Source organism: Haliotis rufescens, unplaced genomic scaffold, assembly GCF_023055435.1.
Source record: "Haliotis rufescens isolate VD_foot unplaced genomic scaffold, xgHalRufe1.0.p SCAF_5, whole genome shotgun sequence".
NCBI classification, from domain to species: Eukaryota; Metazoa; Mollusca; class Gastropoda; order Lepetellida; family Haliotidae; genus Haliotis; species Haliotis rufescens.
The window spans coordinates 61900287-61924249 of NW_025964223.1; the positions used below are offsets into that span (position 1 = coordinate 61900287).

The following is a 23963-nucleotide window of genomic DNA, read 5'->3' on the forward strand; positions in this document are numbered from 1 at the left end:
CATTCGTCGAATCACTGAAAACGTAAGATCCCAAACACATCTATGGCACCCTATCAAATATTTCACCATCGAAAAACTATTTCTTGTTTGTTTCATTTTTAGCCACCATCAAACATGGGTGTACACTCACTTTTGCCCGGCAGGGTATTTTACTGTACGAAATCTGAAAGAGGAAATGCAAACACAATCCGGTATCATTATTTCAACATTTTATTACGTTATATATACAGATATATACTAAGGTTTGGGAAGTAAATGCTGGGCTATATACAGACAACAATTCATACTTCCAAGATAAGCCAATGTCAGTGTAATGTATGTGTATCATAAACGTCAGCCTAATGCATGGGCATCCACCGAGGGGGTGAATTATTACAAAACCGTAATCTCTTTTGAAGTGGAAAATGATCTGTTAAGACTTCACAAAATGGTTATTCCAGTCTTTGAAGGGTTGGCAATTCAACTTTTGTCAAGTGAGACCAATAACAAACTTATTGCATACAAACTGTGGCAAAAAGAAATTTTCATTGAAAAATCAATGTTCCCTTATACAAAATACATAGGTTGATGAACGTGTCTTGTAAAAAAATATTTTTGTATGTTTTGAACATCGACGGCATTTGACTGAAGACAGCCACATCGCTCTTCTGAAACGCTCAAGTCGTTTATTGACATCAGCAGTAAGAACTATTGCAGGGTAGTGAAGATGTAACACACGATTATGTCAACATTACATCTGTGGATGCATAATTGGACATCTCTGCCTGCGGTTTTGTGGTGCAAATGCGATGGTGAATGCGTCGAAATACACAGTGCCCAAAGACACAACCATCGCACGTCTGCATGGGAACTATACAAAGACGGAAGCTAAGAGTCTTTTGGTCACAATGGATTATTCCTCAAGCTTCCATTTTATTACGTTTTCCGGAACCTGTTGCTAGGAGACCAACCATTCCAAGAATTACTGCACGTGCTATGGAGTCATTGCCTGGCAACCTGAAATAATACAGACGATGAATTAAGGACGTTTTCACACCGGACAAGTGGTCCATGTTAGGTTGCGGTAAACTTGAAACAAATTGTTATGACATTTGAACGCTAAAGTGTCAGAATCACTTCCAATTCGCATTATTTTATTAACTTGCCCATTTTAGACAAACATGTATAAAATACTGATTTTCTAAAATACCTGCCTTAGAAAGCTGTACGTATCTTGGATCAACTACCTTAATCATGATGATACATAAAGTTGGTTGGTTGGTTGGTTGGTTTGTTGTTTAACGCCGCACTCAGCAATATTCCAGCTATATGACGGCGGTCTGTAAATAATCGAGTCTGGACCAGACAATCCAGTGATTGACATCATGAGCATCGATCCACGCAATTGGGATCGATGACATGCATCAACCAAGTCAGCGAGCCTGACCACCCGATCCCGTTAGTCGCCTTTTACGACAAGCATGGGTTGCGGAAGACCTATTCTACCCCGGAATCTTCACGGGTCGAAACACGAAGTAATCAAAGCTGATTTGGTTCCTACATTTCGTCACATACCACTGGCCTTGATGCTGATGAGTTAAAAACTTTAAATTAATAAAACAGAGACAAAATTAGTATTGACGACGCGCTCTACATTGAAAACACAGTATGCTTATCTCCCGATCATCTGTACTAAGTCAAATTTTGCCTGTAGAAATATAGTTTAATGTTTCGTCACTTGCATCCCAAACCCTTTTTCTGCATAAATAAAATAGATAATAAGCATGACACGAAAGCATTCCGTATAGTACTCACATGTTCTCCTTTCCTTTCAGTACGTTAAACAATGATGATGACAGCATTTTCTCCTGGGTTTTCTGAAACAGAATGATTACACTCCTTATTTGTTGGACACAACATCGTGCAAAGGTAATAATTGTATGTCACGTTTCGGTTTATTTTTTGTGTATTTCGGGATCGAATCAAAGAAACTTTAAAATATTTTCTATGAATGATATTTGTCGCACTCACAGACGGACGGCTGGACAAGTACTTCAAAGTACTGTGCCGCATCTTTTGGGCTCAAGTTATACCCAACACACTTTGGGCCAACAGAAAAGGGGGACTCGACCTATTGTGCGTTACAGTAATGGTGATTGCAGATTTATATTAATTTGTGGCATCCATTGTGTTTGACCCGTGTTCCATCTTTCAGTGTAAATACCCTTTAGTTATCATTCATGGCATTCATGGCAGCTAAAACCCTAAAACGGTATTTCTTGTAAGGCCTCTTAGTCCAATATACAATGCGGACTCATTTTACCCTTGAGAAATAACGAACTTTGTAGCAAAATTGTAGGTATGCAAATACACGTGACTAATTTTGATGTGATGGACTTGATTCTGTGAACGTACCTGAAAGACGGACGCTAAGATGTGGAGTCCAAAGTAGCCGTTTTCATTTGCAGAGGCGTCTGTCTCGCTGAAACTGCAAAATACATTGACTGAATGAGTTGAGGTGGGATTTCACTCATATAGCGAAATGTGTGTGTGTGTGTGTGTGTGTTTATGCGTGTGTGTTTGTATGTGTATTTGTGTGTGTGTGTGTGCGTGCGTGCGTGCGTGCGCGTGTGTGTGTGTGTGATGCTACTTGTACTAGTCCGGTTTTATAGTGCTATCATGTTGAGATGCCATGCCTCGGTGTACCCTAATTAGGCATGCTATACTGACGCCGAGTGACGTCATTTAACGTTTGTTGGTATGACGCGGCCAGGGGGTCGAACAACTGACCATCCTCTCTCCGGGCAGACGCTTTTTCCACTAGACCACGGAGGCGGCCCTGACGGAATTGTCACAGACCAAGGATTATAATAGGGAATTCGAACTGAAATGTTAAAGTGACTAATCTCTAGCTGCGTGTTTACATGAATAAACTCCTAATACTGTGCCTTTTGTGCATTCGATTATCCAGTGTGTTATATCTCTATTATGTTATGAGTGAGTGAGTGAGTTGGGTTTTACGCCGCTTAGAACAATATTCTAGTTATATCACGGCGTATCAGCTTAATGTGGGAGGAAAGTGGTACAGGTCTCAGACGTGAACCACTTTGGTGAAACCCATGAGCACAGATATGGTGCTGACAAAGCTAGAAAAACAACGGGGCAAACCGGGATTCGAACCCATGATCATAGGTTTCTGGCGTGTCCAAGGGACTCAACTTAGACGACTGAGCCACCCAAGAGATGGTGATGTCACTTTGGTGGTAAATGGTAATGAAGGTACTAATGCTTGTTTGTTTTTTTGTTTGTTGTTCAACGCCGCACTCAGCAATATTCCAGCTAAATGACGGCGGTTTCTAATGATACTGGAATGAAGACACCCGCACTGGAAGAACGAGGGTGGACGCTACTTAAAGCATAAGACATGAAAAAGGGCAATTCTTGTATTTAACAAAAAAGACACATTGAATAGAAAGCAGCTATAAAGAGACGTGTTCCTTTGGCTGAGAAGTATAATTATATACTACATCGAGAGGTTTTAAAATCCTGACTTTCTCAGAGAGAGGATAGACTTGCTCCCGAACTTTCTCATATTAAAATGTTTTCCATGAGGTCTTCAAATGGGCCCCTGTTACCCATGTATTTGTATTTGAGCATACAAAACATTCATAGTTCGCAGCAAGAGAAAGAAACAATGGTGATTCGAAGTCGTTTACTTATCAGTCTTTTGAAGTAAATGAACTGGATTGTCTAGCACAGGGTAATCATACATATTCTCATACGTCCCCAAATGACAGGTTTTTGTCACTAGTAAGTTTACTCACGTGTGTTGGTCTATTTGTTCATGGAGTGGTTCATGCAATAGCTGATGCTGGACGGGTTGCAGTGGAGATAGTGATTCAGTCGAACCTTTCTGTAGGGTGGAAATCCGATGGGAGAGACGGGCTCTAGAAATGACTTTTTGGACGGAGACACGGACTAATCCATGACCTTGGAAACCACTATATTGTGTTCGGCGAGTATCTCGGGTTTCACGTCGTTCAAGGGAGACAGAGCGGCGATCCATGCGTCGGGTATCATCTCTGGCAAGTTGTCGGCGAGTATCTCTAGTTTCACGTCGTTCAAGGGAGACGGAGCGGCGATCCATGCGTCGGGTATCATCTCTGGCAAGTTGTCGGCGAGTATCTCGGGTTTCACGTCGTTCAAGGGAGACAGAGCGGCGATCCATGCGTCGGGTATCATCTCTGGCAAGTTGTCGGCGAGTATCGCTGGTTTCACGTCGTTCAAGGGAGACGGAGCGGCGATCCATGCGTCGGGTATCATCTCTGGCAAGTTGTCGGCGAGTATCTCGGGTTTCACGTCGTTCAAGGGAAACAGAGCGGCGATCCATGCGTCGTGTATCATCTCTGGCAAGTTGTCGGCGAGTATCGCTGGTTTCACGTCGTTCAAGGGAGACAGAGCGGCGATCCATGCGTCGGGTATCATCTCTGGCAAGTTGTCGGCGAGTATCCCGCGTTTCACGTCGTTCAAGGGAGACAGAGCGGCGATCCATGCGTCGGGTATCATCTCTGGCAAGTTGTCGGCGAGTATCCCGCGTTTCACGTCGTTCAAGGGAGACAGAGCGGCGATCCATGCGTCGGGTATCATCTCTGGCAAGTTGTCGGCGAGTATCGCTGGTTTCACGTCGTTCAAGGGAGACAGAGCGGCGATCCATGCGACGGGTATCATCTCTGGCAAGTTGTCGGCGAGTATCTCGGGTTTCACGTCGTTCAAGGGAGACAGAGCGGCGATCCATGCGTCGGGTATCATCTCTGGCAAGTTGTCGGCGAGTATCGCTGGTTTCACGTCGTTCAAGGGAGACAGAGCCGCGATCCATGCGTCGGGTATCATCTCTGGCAAGTTGTCGGCGAGTATCGCTGGTTTCACGTCGTTCAAGGGAGACAGAGCGGCGATCCATGCGACGGGTATCATCTCTGGCAAGTTGTCGGCGAGTATCGCGTGTTTCACGTCGTTCAAGGGAGACAGAGCGGCGATCCATGCGTCGGGTATCATCTCTGGCAAGTTGTCGGCGAGTATCGCTGGTTTCACGTCGTTCAAGGGAGACAGAGCGGCGATCCATGCGTCGGGTATCATCTCTGGCAAGTTGTCGGCGAGTATCTCGGGTTTCACGTCGTTCAAGGGAGACAGAGCGGCGATCCATGCGTCGGGTATCATCTCTGGCAAGTTGTCGGCGAGTATCGCTGGTTTCACGCCGTTCAAGTGAGACAGAGCGGCGATCCATGCGTCGGGTATCATCTCTGGCAAGTTGTCGGCGAGTATCCCGCGTTTCACGTCGTTCAAGGGAGACAGAGCGGCGATCCATGCGACGGGTATCATCTCTGGCAAGTTGTCGGCGAGTATCGCGGGTTTCACGTCGTTCAAGGGAGACAGAGCGGCGATCCATGCGTCGGGTATCATCTCTGGCAAGTTGTCGGCGAGTATCTCGGGTTTCACGTCGTTCAAGGGAGACAGAGCGGCGATCCATGCGTCGGGTATCATCTCTGGCAAGTTGTCGGCGAGTATACCTGGTTTCACGTCGTTCAAGAGAGACAGAGCGGCGATCCATGCGTCGGGTATCATCTCTGGCAAGTTGTCGGCGAGTAACTCGGGTTTCACGTCGTTCAAGGGAGACAGAGCGGCGATCCATGCGTCGGGTATCATCTCTTGCAAGTTGTCGGCGAGTATCACGGGTTTCATGTCGTTCAAGGGAGACAGAGCGGCGATCCATGCGTCGGGTATCATCTCTGGCAAGATGTCGGCGAGTATCTCGGGTTTCACGTCGTTCAAGGGAGACAGAGCGGCGATCCATGCGTCGGGTATCATCTCTGGCAAGTTGTCGGCGAGTATCGCTGGTTTCACGTCGTTCAAGGGAGACAGAGCGGCGATCCATGCGTCGGGTATCATCTCTGGCAAGTTGTCGGCGAGTATCTCTAGTTTCACGTCGTTCAAGGGAGACAGAGCTGCGATCCATGCGTCGGGTATCATCTCTGGCAAGTTGTCGGCGAGTATCGCTGGTTTCACGTCGTTCAAGGGAGACAGAGCGGCGATCCATGCGACGGGTATCATCTCTGGCAAATTGTCGGCGAGTATCGCTGGTTTCACGTCGTTCAAGGGAGACAGAGCGGCGATCCATGCGTCGTGTATCTTCTCTGGCAAGTTGTCGGCGAGTATCTCGAGTTTCACGTCGTTCAAGGGAGACAGAGCGGCGATCCATGCGACGGGTATCATCTCTGGCAAGTTGTCGGCGAGTATCGCGTGTTTCACGTCGTTCAAGGGAGACAGAGCGGCGATCCATGCGCCGGGTATCATCTCTGGCAAGTTGTCGGCGAGTATCGCGGGTTTCACGTCGTTCAAGGGAGACAGAGCGGCGATCCATGCGTCGGGTATCATCTCTGACAAGTTCTCGGCGAGTATCTCGGGTTTTACGTCGTTCAAGGGAGACAGAGCGGCGATCCATGCGTCGGGTATCATCTCTGGCAAGTTGTCGGCGAGTATCTCGGGTTTCACGTCGTTCAAGGGAGACAGAGCGGCGATCCATGCGACGGGTATCATCTCTGGCAAGTTGTCGGCGAGTATCGCTGGTTTCACGTCGTTCAAGAGAGACAGAGCGGCGATCCATGCGTCGGGTATCATCTCTGGCAAGTTGTCGGCGAGTATCGCTGGTTTCACGTCGTTCAAGGGAGACAGAGCGGCGATCCATGCGTCGGGTATCATCTCTGGCAAGTTGTCGGCGAGTATCCCGCGTTTCACGTCGTTCAAGGGAGACAGAGCGGCGATCCATGCGTCGGGTATCATCTCTGGCAAGTTGTCGGCGAGTATCCCGCGTTTCATGTCGTTCAAGGGAGACAGAGCGGCGATCCATGCGACGGGTATCATCTCTGGCAAGTTGTCGGCGAGTATCGCTGGTTTCACGTCGTTCAAGGGAGACGGAGCGGCGATCCATGCGTCGGGTATCATCTCTGGCAAGTTGTCGGCGAGTGTCGCTGGTTTCACGTCGTTCAAGGGAGACAGAGCGGCGATTCATGCGTCGGGTATCATCTCTGGCAAGTTGTCGGCGAGTATCGCTGGTTTCACGTCGTTCAAGGGAGACAGAGCGGCGATCCATGCGACGGGTATCATCTCTGGCAAGTTGTCGGCGAGTATCTCTAGTTTCACGTCGTTCAAGGGAGACAGAGCGGCGATCCATGCGACGGGTATCATCTCTGGCAAGTTGTCGGCGAGTATCGCTGGTTTCACGTCGTTCAAGAGAGACAGAGCGGCGATCCATGCGTCGGGTATCATCTCTGGCAAGTTGTCGGCGAGTATCGCGGGTTTCACGTTTTTCAGAAGAAACAGAGCGGCGATCCATGCGTCGTGTATCATCTCTGGCAAGTTGTCGGCGAGTGTCGCTGGTTTCACGTCGTTCAAGGGAGACAGAGCGGCGATCCATGCGTCGTGTATCATCTCTGGCAAGTTGTCGGCGAGTGTCGCTGGTTTCACGTCGTTCAAGAGAGACAGAGCGGCGATCCATGCGTCGGGTATCATCTCTGGCAAGTTGTCGGCGAGTATCACGGGTTTCACGTCGTTCAAGGGAGACAGAGCTGCGATCCATGCGTCGGGTATCATCTCTGGCAAGTTGTCGGCGTGTGTCGCTGGTTTCACGTCGTTCAAGGGAGATAGAGCGGCGATCCATGCGTCGGGTATCATCTCTGGCAAGTTGTCGGCGAGTATCGCTGGTTTCACGTCGTTCATGGGAGACAGAGCGGCGATCCATGCGTCGGGTATCATCTCTGGCAAGTTGTCGGCGAGTATCGGGGGTTGCGCGTCTTTCAGTAGAAGCAGAGCGGCGATTCATGCGTCGGGTATCATCTCTGGCAAGTTGTCGGCGAGTATCTCGGGTTTCATGTCGTTCAAGGGAGACAGAGTGGCCATCCATGCGTCGGGTATCATCTCTGGCAAGTTGTCGGCGAGTGTCGCTGGTTTCACGTCTTTCTGAAGAAACAGAGCGGCGATCCATGCGTCGGGTATCATCTCTGGCAAGTTGTCGGCGTGTGTCGCTGGTTTCACGTCTTTCAGAAGAAACAGAGCCGCGATCCATGCGTCGGGTATCATCTCTGGCAAGATGTCGGCGGGTAACCTTAGTTTCACGTCGTTTCGGTGAACTGTTCTTTCTGATATCACTTGATGCTTGTTTAGAGATAATTGTTTTTCCAACAGGAGTTTGCCCTATGTTATTATCATCTTCTGGCGTTTTCACAACCTGCTTGTTGAATTCTTTTACTTCCTCTTTGAGATGAGGCTGGTCAGGAATGTCATTCTGTACATGACTGTGCTCATGGTCAGCCCGGCTACCATGCAACAGCAGCAGGAAGGATGCCACCAAGAGGAAGAAAGGCGTCGTTTTTCTCATGATACGAGTTGTTGCGATGTATTCAGTTGTGCTTGCTTAAACTGTAAAAAAAAAAACGTTTCATGTGAAATAGGATTTCATCAAAATATCTTTTTCTAAATTGCATAATGAATGTGTGGACGTGATTTTAACCTTAATGCGGGATAGATACTCTGCGATGGAGCAGTGAATATTGAGGAGATGAACCTACTGTTTTCAATGTAAGAAATATCGGCTACGAGCAGAGTCGATTGAACGATTCCGACTATATCATGAGCATATGTTTATGAATCACAATGAAATAGTGACGATATCAGGTGTTCGCGAACAGGTGAGTGTAACCTGCCCCACCGGTGGCACCCATCACAAACGCATGCAAAGGCAAATCATTTGTTCACCTGAAAAACAAAGGAACATACGGTACATTTTAAAAATTGCATCGGATATAATTTTTGTCACTGATGCAACAAATTGGGAAATGTCCTCCACATGTCTACCATAAACCGTTTGATAGCTTTACCGAGGCCTTGGATGTTGTAACCTTGATCAGACAACTTCTGTGTGAGAAGGGTCTTATGACGCTCTTTGAAATCTTGGTAGAAAGAGCATGCTCCATTGTATCTCAAAAGTTGTGAATGTAAACACCATAGGCTGGAGCTGCTGGAATATTGCTCGACATGATGGGAAAGTTGACTATTGGAAAGTTGAAGTCATCCCTCTTGTCATACATTCTTGTGGAGAGTGTTTTGTAATTCAGGTGCATAAATCAATGGAAGGCAGTTGACTATTTGATTGTTATTGAACGATATCAGATTATCAATATTCCTGAAGCTGAAGTTAAACTTAGGCTTTCATTTTTCACAAATTGTCCTGAACCTCTGAATATAGATACGTAACTCTATCTGTGGTCACCACGTATTGTAACAAAAGCCCCATGGATCAAAGAATGAAGTTTTTCTTTAAGTTTGTCATGTGGGGTAGAAGTGAACAAAGTTGAAAAATTAAATGTTTTGACAGAATGGAACTTGGTTCTTTTCTGTGAAGCAAATCTTTGAGTTTTTGAGAATCCACATGGTATTAATTCCACTTGTCTCAAATACTTTCTATGAATATAAAGAGAGTGCTTTCTTGGTTGTAGTAAGGATTATGGTTAGTGTTTGAATTAAACCGGTGTATTATCTAGGTGATATTAAAACCCAATACATTTGTTGTGTTACGTTTATTGTTGTTCAACATTACTGAACAAAATTAATTCTTATATCAGAAATGTAAGACTTATCTGAGTTCAATAAACTTTCGAAACATGAAATTTAAAATGAATATAAGAAGCGACACGCATAATTATATCGTTTTTCGATTCATACATATTGAGGTGATATTCAATCGAGCATGCTCTTTCTACGAAGATTTCAAAGAGAGTCTTAGCAGCATTTAAGGTTTCAGTAAAACTTTCAAAACCTTTAAGGACAGACATGAGGGGACGTTTAAAGATTTGACATCGCTGACAGAAATTATCTCCGATGCAGTGCCCTATATTGAATTGTCATATGTTCCCTTGTTTGTTTCGGGTGAACCGTTGGCTTGCCTTTGCGTGTGTTTGTGACGGGTGCCACCCGTGGAACAGTATATGCTCACCTTTCCGCGAACACCTATTTGATAGTGAGTCATAAACACATGCTAATGATACGGTCAGAACAGTTCAGTCGACTCTGCTTTTGGTAGAGAGGAGTTTTGTCGCTTATATTATTTATTTATATATTATAGAAATCATGAATATTAGTAACGACATTCGATTATTATATTGTCTTCACATATACTTCGTTTATACTGAAGAGCGTCTCACAAAATAAGTGACATTGTTCTATTATATTATTAGTCATGTTTATATTCAAGTTCACTTTTGCTTTCAATGCCACATGGCCCATAATACATATACAATGGGATCGGGTGGTCAGGTTCGCTGACTTGGTTGATACATGTCATCGTATCCTGATTGCCTAGGTCGATGCTCATAATGTCAATCACTGGATTGTGTGGTCCAGACTCGATTATTTACAGACTGCCGTCATAGCTGGAATACTGCTGAGTGGGGCGTTACACAACAAACAATCTAAACAAGCATCAATGTTTTTTAAATGTGTTAGTTTAGTGCGGTCTAGATCACACATTGGGCTGTTAACACGCACATGGTTTTCTGTCTCTGGTACTGAACATTCTAGACAAAAAACTTCTCAATCATATATGACAAACTGACCATTACGCATTTTCTGTATTCGAACATAATTAAACCCGCATCTGATTATATTCAATGCCCTTCTATGATGAAAATTGTTGATATGTAATAAGTTTTACTTCAACAAAGACTTACAACAAGCATTGAATTCAAACGTTTAAGATGAAGTGACTCATCCTTGCATCACATGCATACAATACTATCTAAATGTACCGCTGAATTATTTGGGAAATGAAATCTTAGGGCAAACTATTGTCCAACTTTGTTCCGTTTTGCGATGTGTACCTATCTTACATCGATGAAACATTAAGTTTCACGTTGAAATTACTGAAATAATTTAGTTTTCCGTCACCTACTGTTCTTGTCGTACTGGTGAGTCAGGCTCACGTCAGGGTTGTGTTCGTATCGCTACTTTGACAAGGAGCTAACAGGCATGCCAGTCGTACAAGCAAATTCAGGCACAGTCAGCATCTCCCATGGATTTAGTCTTAATCACAGGGCGGATTTCATGGCTGTAGATTAACCACCAGTGCAGTTTGACAAGCACAATGTTTCAGCATCATAATGAGTGAGTGAGTGAGTTTGGTTTTACGCCACTTTTAGCAATATTCCAGCAATATCACGGCGGGGGACACCAGAAATGGGCTTCACACATTGTACCCATGTCGGGAATCGAACCCGGGTCTTCGGCGTGACGAGCGAACGCTTTAACCAGTAGGCTACCCGACCGCCCCAGCATCATAATGAAAGTGTGACATTCATAATGTTGAGTTGGGTGATCAACCCATCTTTCTGACTGATTTCATGCACGATATTCAGTTCGTTCAGACATGATATTCAGTTGGCATCACAACCTCATCAGCATCGTAACTTGCCTTTCACACCGTTTACAATATTTTTAGATTTTCAAGGAAAACGAAACGAATCAGTTTATTTTGCCATCCCTGGCCCTTTGACAGTTAATTGTCAGACACACCTGCTCTTCTAGTCACCCCATATTCTAACAAACTACAGCAGATCGCTATTCGTCCTTTTTTCCATTTTGTATGCATGACTCAATAAGTCAATGAATGAATCAATAGTAGTACCAGACAGACCCATGAAGACCCGGGGTAGAATAGGTCTTCAGCAACCCATTCTTGCCGTAAAAGGTGACTATGCTTGTCGTAAAAGGCGACTAACGGGATCGGGTGGTCAGGCTCGCTGACTTGGTTGATGCATGTCATCGATCTCAATTGCGTGGATCGATGCTCATGATATTAATCACTGGAGTGTCTAGTCCAGACTCGAGTATTTACAGACCGCCGTCATATAGCTGGAATATTGCTGAGTGCGGCGTTAAACAATAAACCAACCAACCAACCAGAAAGAGCGGTTGGACATTTATATTGTTCAGTAGTGTTTTCAGCAGTTGGAGCACTGTCTGGTTTCTTCTCAGGTATATTTTAATATGTCGCCAGATATATGTAAAGTTTTTTTAATATTCCACGACTTATCGCCTTTTCCTTTTACGTACGCTTCTTCTCTCACTCTTACGCTTACATTTTCATATGTCACTTTTTGTCACGCCACTCCCTCGACTGAACATCAATTAATATTGATGATATCTATATCACGGTCATCAATCCAAATTGCGTGGGTTCATGCTCATGATATTAATCACTGGATTGTCTGGACCAGACTCGATTATTTACAGACCGCCGTCATATAGCTGGAATATTGCTGCGTGCGGCGTTAAACAACAAACCAACCAACAAACCAATGGTTTCTATATCTTATCTATATCTTTTACAGGTATGTACCCTTATCTATCTGCTTTCTTTATGGGAAGCTAATCAACAAAATAGGTAACGCTATCGTAGATCGCTATCAATTTGAAAATATCCTACTCGGTTTAAAGGCATCGCGTTGCACGAGATTACTAATTCAAACATTCTGTGGAAATCTTTGACAGTTATACTGCATGTTTATGCTTTCGTGCAAGCTATATTTATTTATTAGTATTTGTGCGCACTAGGTTATGTTGTATATAGTCTTATATAACATAGCTAGCGATAAATCGCAAAGAACAACGAAGAACGAAGCGTGGTGTATTTCACGATAAAACATTGTTCTATCGTGACATCATTTCTAGAGATTCGAACATGCGCTCGCAACTTGATGACGTCGTAAAGACGACGACATTATTTTTTAGGGGGACTTGCCTATTGAGTTGATCCCCATGGATGTAGCTGGACAACGCAGATGAACGCAATGGCTGAACGGCATTGGGAGAAAAGGTGCAGATAATTGACTTGAAAATTGTGAGAATACCAAACTTAATTCCCCCTCCCCCCGTAAGTGAAATGGACTTGTCCGACATTGTACCGTATTCGGGGAGTCATCATTATTTAAGTACGGGTAAATGTTTTTGAAGCTTGTACAATTTATTAACATCCTTTAAAAGGCTGAACAAAATGATGACATCTCATATAAGAAATAAACGTCTCGTTGTCGTTGTAAGTCGTACAATAAAACACTGCAGGGCGAATAAACCACTCGGGGCTGCGCCGCGGCGGTTTTTTCTCCCAGTTGTGTTTTATTGTACGACAGACAACCTCCACTTGTGTATTCCTTAAATAAATCCACATAGTAGAAACTTCAAGTGCTTAATATGTGATAATATGAATATTGACTAATACTGCAGTTATTTATTATTAGTTGGTTGATACTTAGTCTTAGATAAACATTAGTATTTAGCTTTAGTTCGTAATATTAGTGTTAGATATTGTGGGACAATTAGACAATCTGTATAAACGATATGGCTACTTAGAAAATTGTCTCATCGTGGACCTTGTATTTCAGTTTCTCGGATTGTCTTAGCATTCTTCGCTATCTTAAACTTTGCAGTTGTTTTAGTATTTAATTACTTCATTGTATAAATGAGAATGAACGCGACCCACTTCACCGGCATTAGCACTTACTACAAGCACTTGTTTTCGCGGTCACTTTTCGCTTTGTACCTCATTCTTGACTTCGCGTGTTTACATCCGGTAATTGTACCTCATTCTTGACTTCGCATGTTTACATCCTGTAATTGTACCTCATTCTTGACTTCGCATGTTTACATCCGGTAATTGTACCTCATTCTTGACTTCGCGTGTTAACATCCGGTAATTGTACCTCATTCTTGACTTCGCGTGTTTACATCCGGTAATTGTACCTCATTCTTGACTTCGCGTGTTTACATCCAGTAATTGTACCTCATTCTTGACTTCGCGCGTTTACATCCTGTAATTGTACCTCATTCTTGACTTCGCGTGTTTACATCCGGTAATTGTACCTCATTCTTGACTTCGCGTGTTTACATCCGGTAATTGTACCTCATTCTTGACTTCGCGTGTTTACATCCAGTAATTGTACCTCATTCTTGACTTCGCGCGTTTACATCCTGTAATTGTACCTCATTCTTGACTTCGCGTGTTTACATCCGGTAATTGTACCTCATTCTTGACTTCGCGTGTTTACATCCAGTAATTGTACCTCATTCTTGACTTCGCGCGTTTACATCCTGTAATTGTACCTCATTCTTGACTTCGCGCGTTTACATCCTGTAATTGTACCTCATTCTTGACTTCGCGTGTTTACATCCGGTAATTGTACCTTATTCTTGACTTCGCGCGTTTACATCCTGTAATTGTACCTCATTCTTGACTTCGCGTGTTTACATCCGGTAATTGTACCTCATTCTTGACTTCGCGTGTTTACATCCAGTAATTGTACCTCATTCTTGACTTCGCGCGTTTACATCCTGTAATTGTACCTCATTCTTGACTTCGCGTGTTTACATCCAGTAATTGTACCTCATTCTTGACTTCGCGCGTTTACATCCTGTAATTGTACCTCATTCTTGACTTCGCGTGTTTACATCCGGTAATTGTACCTCATTCTTGACTTCGCGTGTTTACATCCGGTAATTGTACCTCATTCTTGACTTCGCGCGTTTACATCCGCTAATTGTACCTCATTCTTGACTTCGCGTGTTTACATCCGCTAATTGTACCTCATTCTTGACTTCGCGCGTTTACATCCGCTAATTGTACCTCATTCTTGACTTCGCGTGTTTACATCCGGTAAGTGTAATTTGTCCTTTACTTTGCGTGTTTACATCCGATGCTGTACCTTGTTCTTTACTTCGCGTGTTTACACCGGTATTTTGCTTCCGCGTTTATAGAAAATCATTTTTATCAAGTAATTTTGGTTTCATACTGTGTTTTCTTTAAACTACTGGTGATATAATTCCCGACTTTGCTATACTCTGGACGTCTTTACACTTGCAATACTCTGTCATATGCTTTACATTTAGTTGGTATTAATTGACGTTCGGTTTACACGGTATACCCTCAGTTGTTCTGGCGATATTAGTTTGCTTTCTCTTTCGTGGTTTGTGTGGGTTTGCTTGATCGCCATGATAGGATAGGTGGTTTGGTTTTCCTCTGTATATATTGGCTTCAGTTTTTTTGGTACTTAGTGTGTTACCGTTCTTCTTCTTTTGTATTATTATCAATTATTATTGTTAGTAGTAGTAGTAGTAGTGGTAGTAGTAGTAGTAGTAGTAGTAGTGGTAGTAGTAGTAGTAGTAGTAGTAGTAGTAGTAGTGGTAGTAGTAGTAGTAGTAGTAGTAGTTATAGTAGTTGTAGTAGTAGTTGTATTATTATTATTATTATTATTATTGTGACATGTACCACCAAATATCAGTGATCCTACGTGGGTTTGTTTTGGCTTTAAAACCAAACTGAGACACTCTTGTATTATACAACGCTATAACGCTACTGCCTGACATCATGGACAAGTTCATCACGTTTCTATACATAGCATATTGAATTCGGTAATATATAAAATAGGTTGGCTTAAACGTTACTCACTTACTTGTGCGTTAAATAGTAGCCATATATACAAAGCGTGAATAATTTAATGTAACAGACGGCAATTGCAAGAGATGTCTCGTTAAGATTTTCCTTCAAAATCGTGTTCCCAATAGGTATGGAAGTTCTTTATTTTATTCTCATTGTGTTTTAGAAATATCAATATACACTGAACAAAACAACTAGGGATCATGAATATTTTCAGGGGATTTTTTATGTTTGTGAAGACTGAGCACAAAATGTCATAAAAGTACCAACAAAAATATTCATGATCCCCAAATTATATGTTTCAGTATATCAAAATACGACCTATTAAAAAAACACATATAAAAAACGACTAATCTTTAAATACTGGGGATTGCTATATTCCCCAAACGAACCGGAAACCCCAACCACAGTGTAATATTTGACACTTGGAATGCGCTGAAGGCATCCTCTGATGTCTGCTATTCGAGTCACAGCGTTGTCGACCCGGCTCGATGAATACTGGTCACCAACCAGTTTTCGCCATTTTTTCATGTTATTGATGACATATTCCGTGTACAAACCTGACTGTACCAATAACATCATTTTTAGTGAAGCTATAAGCAAATGCGCATATTCTTGCTTGGACTGATGCCGACTTATAGTGTTAGCTCACTGAGATACCATGCCGCAGTTTAACATGAATACCCCGCTTAGACACAGTATACTGACTCCAAGCCGACCAGTCCTTGTTTTAGCCTATTAATGCCGAGCGCGAGACAGGGTAACAACAAGTACCATCTTTTAACGTCTTTTGGTATGACGCGGCCGGGGATCGAACCCCGGACCTTCCGCTCTCCGGGCGGACGCTCTCCCTCTAGACCACGGAGGCGGTCCAATTAGAAAGGAATATTTTAATGCAAGGTGAGATAATTATTCTTATTATCGCGGTCAGTGGAACAGTTTACAGTCGAATTTCATTCCCATCACCATGGGAAGTCCATGATCATACATAAGATAAGATAAGATATAAGTGCACATTAAAGTGCACATATAAGTGCACATTAAAAATAAAGCAGTAAATAAAATCCAATATAAAAACAATTTCAAGCTATTACTGGCTAATGGGACACAACAAAAATCGTTAAAATACTTTTTTTTATAGAATAATTATTTTGGAACACTTTTTCCGTTTTTCATAAAAGGCATTGAAAACAACAAAATCTCTACAATATCCTCCTTGAAGAGGTAAAAATTAATTTTTAGGTTATTGCAGAGGAGGGTCAGTATTTACATATTCTATATCTAAGGCAGATTTCGGACGAGTAGAGTGGCCAAATTCTATTTCTAAAGGTTCATACACCGTTGGTTATCTTCGCCTGATTGATTTGTGACCTGTGCGCTGCAGACCACGTTACCTGCGAACGTACATATGGTGTGCTCGTATACTTAACCATGGTTGATTATATACCGAATAAAAAACGTGAGTGAGTGAGTACACAGTTTCATTAAAATATCCCCCAAAACATTCATGATCCCTATTATTTGTTTGTTCAGTATATCTACTACGGGCCGGCCATAGGGCTATATATATTTAAAGGCAAAAGCAACAGTGATCATGTGGGCTGAAATATATTGATTACTGCAATTTAAGATAAAACTTTATTGTTTTATATGTCCATACAGTTGTAAAGCTGACATTTGAAACCGACATTTCCTTTGGTTTTAAAACTATTGCATATTTCTAGTAGGAAAATAGGATATCGCACCAAAACTTGTGTAAAAATATAAAATTTGAATACTTTCATTTGTTGCATTTATATGTTTCAAACAATTTATAAAACCAATAAGGTCCATCGTCAGTCTAGAAAATCGCAATCACTTGTGTTTTTTAACACTGCACTGTGTGAGTCGCTATATGGCTGAAATAATGCCGATGTAACGTTAAATTTTAACTCACTCACTACAGCTGTGTGACGGCTGCCTGTAAATAGTCGTGTCGTGACCAGGCAATCCAGTGATTGATATTGTGAGCAACGATCCACGCCACGAGCATGCGCATTATAGCCAAATCACTGGGTCTGACCACCCAACCATTTGATAGCTTGCTGGGGACCCATTCTATCCCGGAATTTTCACGGGGTAAAATCGCAATAAGATAAACGTGACCGTGATCAGCTACCTTTGTATACATTGGTCAATCAGAGGTTGTCAAATCACAATTACCCCCATCTGATTGAAACTGCCGATTTGATGGCCGCCTTAACGCGGAAGCTTACATTCATACAATAGCACTTTCAGTCATTGTCGATAGGCATGTTAAAATATTTATATCTACAATTATTACAGGTTACAAAGTGCAAAGTTGCGGTTACTACACTATTCAAAGGATGTGTGGCAATATATTTCATGCAGAAAACATGATAGAAATCTACATATAAAATGTATTTTAAGTTTTATGGAAAACAGAGATCTTGGAATTTGGGGCTTTTCTACATACGACAATATGTTTTATTTGTTGTTTAACGTCGCACTCAGCAATATTCCAGCTATATGACGGCGGTCTGTAAATAATCGAGTCTGGGCCAGACAATCCAGCGATTGACATCATGAGCATCGATCCACGCAATTGGCATACGATGACATACATCAACCAAGTCAGCGAGCCTGACCACCCGATCCCGTTAGTCGCCTCCTACGACAAGCACAGTCGCCTTTTACGGCAAGCATGGGTTGCTGAAGACCTATTCTACCCCGGATCTTCACGGGATACGACTATAAGAGCTGAGCTATATGACGTCATAATAGTGACGTGCGGAAAAGAACGAAAGCTTTGCAAGGCTTGCTCAGTTTTCTTAAGGGGTGCCCACCTCATGTTAGCTTAAGAAGTTGCCGTGCTTTCAATGCCTGTCATATGTTCGAGTGAATTATCACGGTGTAAACAAACAGAGCGCCCTATTTTGTATAAAGGCTGATGTCGGTGATTCCGTAATTCACATCGACAACCCACTAAAAACACTGTGCTCAACCCAAGCCGCTTCACTCAAAATATTTGCTAACACCAAAGAGTCCGCGATTTATTTAGTCACGGTAGAATGGAGACAAACACACTGTGTTTTTTCAATCTAGAGCTTGGTTACCTGAAGATTTAACCGCACTAAACATAGCATTTGAAACCTTACGCTGCGCGTTTAATTTAGCCTGGTAAAATCTACAGGTAACCTAGCCCAACTTTGAAAACACAGTATATTTATCTCCTAATTAATAACCGATGAAAGATGATGAGTTGATTCGCTTTTTGTATTAACATTATTACTCTACATACTGATGAGGAAGATCGCGAGATACCTATGCCGGGCAAACAAAAGTATACACTTGAAAATTGAATGTGACCAAAAACTTACGAACGTTATAAAAACTTTCCTAGGCTGTAAACCGCCGCCAAAACACTGCAGACCCATACAATCATACCCGTATCAAACACAGCACCATCGAATAACCATTTCTTGTTTGTTTCATTTTTTTAGCCACCATAAAGCAAGAGTATACACACGTTTGCCCCGACGTTATTATTGATACAACCACATTGCAAACGGAAGCCCCTTGCAACACAAAAAACGGGTTTTAAGATCTCAACATTAAACATATTTTCAACTGTATTAAAATCCAACGTAAGTTGTTATAGTATTCTGAAAGTACAATGTTTCGACAACATGACAAAAATGATTTCATAAAAAGGCAAATGACAGTTTGTCGTATACCAATTTGTTTTTATCAAACACGGCAGATGCCTTTGAAGTCGAAATAACAATAATGTAAGAAATTGTTGCGATCATCGTAACAGAAAATATATAAAATATCAACGCCAGAGAATAACAAGTCTTGATTATCAGCTGAAACAGATTTTTTCCATTGGGCGTAAGAGGCAAAATAGCGGTAAAAAAATATATGAATGGATCCCTGAAAAGCAGTAATGACACATGGTGTGCACGAAAAGGGTAAGCATGCCCTGCCCTGCCCTGCCGGTAACACCCGACACTCACTTTCAATAGAAATGTAACCGTTTTTGCCTGACGCCACACATCAGTACTTTTACCATGTAATGCGGCATGTAAAACGTTAACACGTATAGACCTGTATACACATCATTACTCATCTAAGAAGAGTACATTTATATCACCGAAGAAAGCAAGTTGTGTGGATCAGGCCATTCAAACATATATCTGCCGATGCGGGCAATAAAAAGTAGTATTAAACACTTCTCACCTGAATGAGAGACGAATCCAAGCTTCTCTGAAGTATCGGTAGAGGATTCGAGTCCTCTTCTTTATATACCGCCACCTAGATCACAGAAGATTCTCGGAGACATTAATTTAACATGATTGCGTTCCGCTTACTAATTCAATTCCGCCCTTACAAATTGGCTATCGGCTTTCCAATGTCGTTTTATCATGGTAATACTGTATGGACGGGTTATAGTATTCCAGCGTAGACATCTTCGGTTCAATGTCGACTGGATTAAACCCATTTGTCCCCAGTGAAGCCTGAAATTGATAACCCAATGAAAGACTTCGAAATGAAGTAGAAAACTTTAGCTGATGTGACGCATTAAGCAGTTAAGGGTTTGACTGTTTTTCTTCTCATGCCGAGGGTCAGGCCTTGTCGCTTGTTATTTGCACTTACTGAAGATGATAAGGCACGGGGTCGTGGTATGTTTACAAATGTTGCCAAAGAAATCGCAAAATGATAGTTGAACCTGGTTGCGTTCTTAAAGGAAAGGTTATCAAACGTTGTCTTTTCCTAATAATGTTGATGAAAATTGTTGTACACAGTTGTAAAGGTTAGCGTTTCATGTGAAAACCTATTTTTCATGCTGCTGTCTCTGGTGTCCAAATGTTTCCATAGTTACGTAGTAATGTAAGATTATTATATCAGTATATTTGGTTTATGGAAAGAACAGTGTTAAGCTGTTCCATGTCGAAGATCGTAAGAAATTGGGATAGCGGTAATCACAAGGAGATACAACATCGCCATAGTCCACACCCCGTTAATCTGGAAATTGAGCATTCCGGACATATACAGGTATCAAAGTCGTCACGAGGTACTACTGATTAGTTAATTTGCAGTTGTACTGGGAATAATACCGACTAGATTAACGAGGTTGAGATTAACTGTTCTAGAAGTTTGATGTTTAAAATAATTAACATTTGTTTGTTTGTGGTTCAACGCCGCACTCACACAATATTCCAGCTACATGACGGCGGTCTGTAAATAATCGAATCTGGACCAGACAATCCAGTGATTGACATCATGAGCATTGATCCATGCAATTGAGATACGATGACATTAATCAACCAAGTCAGCCGGCCTGACCACCCGACCCTGTTAGTCGCCTCTTACGACAAGCATAGTCACCATAATTAAAAAGTACACAGGGACAAGAAATATGTAGAACGAAAGTACCTTCAACCAGCGTTGCACTGCTTTGTATTTTTCATACATTATTGTCTAGAGATTGTGCTTTCAAACAATAACTCGACTAATGTTATCATACAACTAATATTCTCAAGTAAAAGTTTGAAATATTTTTTTAAGAACTCTATTTATCCTACTTTATTCAGCTCTGTAAGTTTTTTCGTTCAATTTATAGGCGCGGTTCCCTTTAACTTTATATGACGTTCATAAAATTTGAAAAACCGAAATGATTTTTTTTATTTTGTTATAAGATTATCTATTTTGAATCTTTCGGACTTCTTTATCGATGATCCCAATTCCTGTGCACTGACACAGAGATCTATTTGATTGGTTGATTAAACTTGAAGTACAAAGGCGCTCTCTTTAAATAGTAGGCACTTATTTGCGTGTCACTCATAATTATCAGAACGCGGACCCCATTCATAAATAAATCCCCTGAAACGATGGTGGCTACACCCAGTAATGATGAAAATGAGTTTCATCAATCGAATACAAAGCTGTTATAAATCTTGGCAGTTTCGTATTCACAATGTCGGAGCGACCAGCCAACCAGTTAATGATGGCAGTCTGACGTCAGGCAGGTTTCCTCGGTAACAGACATGCGATATGACTGATTTCCATTGATAAGAATATGACTGACTCCGTTGCATATAGCACATTTCTAAAGGGGAATATATTTTTAAAATGGTTTACTTAGTCGTACAATATGAAAATGAATCAACAGTGGCCACAAATGAATAGAATTACCCTTTGTACAGTAAACATATGTCAACGTTTATAACGAACACGCTTATAACGAACAGACCGATATAACGAACTGTTTTTTTTTGTCCCGGCCATTTGCTGTATAGATGCTGTATATATGATTATAACGAATTACGGTTATAACGAACTAAAATTAGTGGTCCCTTCGAGTTCGTTATTACCGTAGTTTACTGTATTCAACTAAAGATCGAATATGCATCAGTACACAGCTTTCCATCACGCACAGACAGGACATCAATGCCTAAAGCGTCGACAGCTCTCTTCGTATAAATAAATATTAATCGATATTTTCACAAATGATGACTGCACGTATAAATACCACGCGTCTATGGCGCCATATCAGTGAATATTTACAAAGTTGGTTTATGGGTTCGAAACCCAGTTCGCACCGACTTTGTTTCTATGTTTGTCAGCACCATACCCGTGATCATTGGTTTCATCAAAGTGGTCAAAGTCTCAGATCTGCATCAGTATTCCTCCCCATTAAGCTGACACGCCGTGATACAAATCGAATCATGTTAAAAGCGGCGTTAAACCCACGAGGACCCGGGTTAGCATACATGTAGGTTCCAAGAAGCCCAATGCCAATCGTAAGAGGCAACTAAATTGGACCGGATGGCCAGAGTGTGACCGGTTGCGTGTCTTCGAACTCTGATTACGATGATTGTTGTTTTTGTTTTCAGTCACTGGTTTGTCTGATCTGAACTATATTTTCCAGCCGCCGTGATATAGCTTGTAAAAGCTTATTGCTGCGTTGCGCAACTTACAATGGTACAATGAACGTAGGAATCAAGATTGGGCTACGGCTATAGAGACACTTTCATTATTCCACACGAACATCAATATATTTCTTTGTTTGTTTGTTTGTTGTTTAACGCCGCACTCAGTAATATTCCAGATATATGACAGGGGTCTGTAAATAATCGAGTCTGGACCACACAATCTAGTGATTGACATCATGAGCATCGATCCACGCTTTTGGGATCGATGACATGCATCAACCAAGTCAGCGAGCCTGACCACCCGAGCCAGTTAGTCGCCTCTTACGACAAGCATAGTCGCCTTTAACGGCAAGTATTGGTTGCTGAAGACGTATTCTTCCCCAGATCTTCACGAATAGCATCAATATGTACATGACCGACCATGAGATGAGGGATCTTGTGGGTGACAAATCACATTTTTACTTCTCATTATATTCTAAAACTACAGTATGCTAGGACCACAAAAATACAATTCACAAGCTTCAATTACTTATTTATCACAGAGATGGCATCAAACATTCGGACTCATTTTCCGACTTATAATTGTTTATGCAATAACTGCAGTTATTAGACATAATGTCTGATTAATTGAAAGCAGACATGTATGCTGAAAGGTTTTGAAATACTGTTTTTATTACAATACGAACTAACGAGAAACAAATAAGATAAATATGAATATTGTGCAAATAACTACACATGGCATTGATCTAAATGTGATAAATATATAAGCTACCGCTATTGCCAAGTGTGAGCGAGTTAAAATTAAACGTCGCATCGGCATTATTTCAGCAATATAGCGACGAGCTTTTGCCAAGAAACCACCAGATGGTCGCAAGTACTGTAGTCATATATGATGCAAAGTAGCAATAGTTGAAATTTAAAGGATAATAACACAACGATTGTCGTCAAAAAGTTATAAATCATGTCATCAGATAATAGATTTAGGTTTTCTCGCTGTTCATCTGACAAAAATACATGTATTTCAAAATGGACATATACAATAAGAGGTGCTTAACGGTTTTTCCCAGTGTATATTTGTTGTCCACAAGGTTCACGTAGCTGTTTCAGCTTGAAACATGTCTGCCCCAATGACTTCCCATACCTATCTGCAGCATCGTCCTGGTCATCTATCGCGGATACCTTGGGATATCACTAATGCACTTTCGTAACGGACCTGGACCGCCTCCGTGGTCTAGTGGTAAAGCGTCCGCCCGGAGAGCGGGAGGTCCGGGGGTCCGGGGGTCCGGGGGTCCGGGGGTCCGGGGTCCGATCCCCGGCCGCGTCATACCAAAAGACGTTAAAAGATGGTATTTGTTGTTACCCTGTCTGGCGCTCGGCATTAAGGGGCTAAAACAAGGACTGGTCGGCTCGGAGTCAGTATACTGTGTCTAAGCGGGGTATTTACGTAAACTGCGGCATGGTATCTCAGTGTGCTAGCACTATAAATCGGCATCAGTCCGGACTAGTACAAGCAG

General features: G+C 42.2%; 1 protein-coding gene across 2 annotated transcripts; it reads right to left on the minus strand.

Annotated features, from left to right (window-relative positions):
• Positions 1–236: 236 nt before the first annotated feature.
• LOC124143867 (golgin subfamily A member 4-like) lies at positions 237–19791 on the minus strand. Of its 2 annotated transcripts, XM_048384483.1 has the most exons (5): positions 19754–19791; positions 3804–8448; positions 2395–2467; positions 1795–1856; positions 237–996 (listed from the first exon to the last, which is right to left on the minus strand). In XM_048384483.1, the coding sequence occupies exons 2-5, from the start codon at positions 8405–8407 to the stop codon at positions 900–902; spliced, it is 4836 nt and encodes a 1611-aa protein (XP_048240440.1). In that variant the 5' UTR covers positions 8408–8448; positions 19754–19791; the 3' UTR covers positions 237–899. The 2 variants fall into 2 exon arrangements, with proteins under 2 accessions (XP_048240440.1, XP_046368972.2); XM_046513016.2 differs by lacking the exon at positions 19754–19791 and having other exon boundaries at positions 918–996; positions 3804–7109.
• Between the last annotated feature and the right edge of the window lie 4172 nt (positions 19792–23963).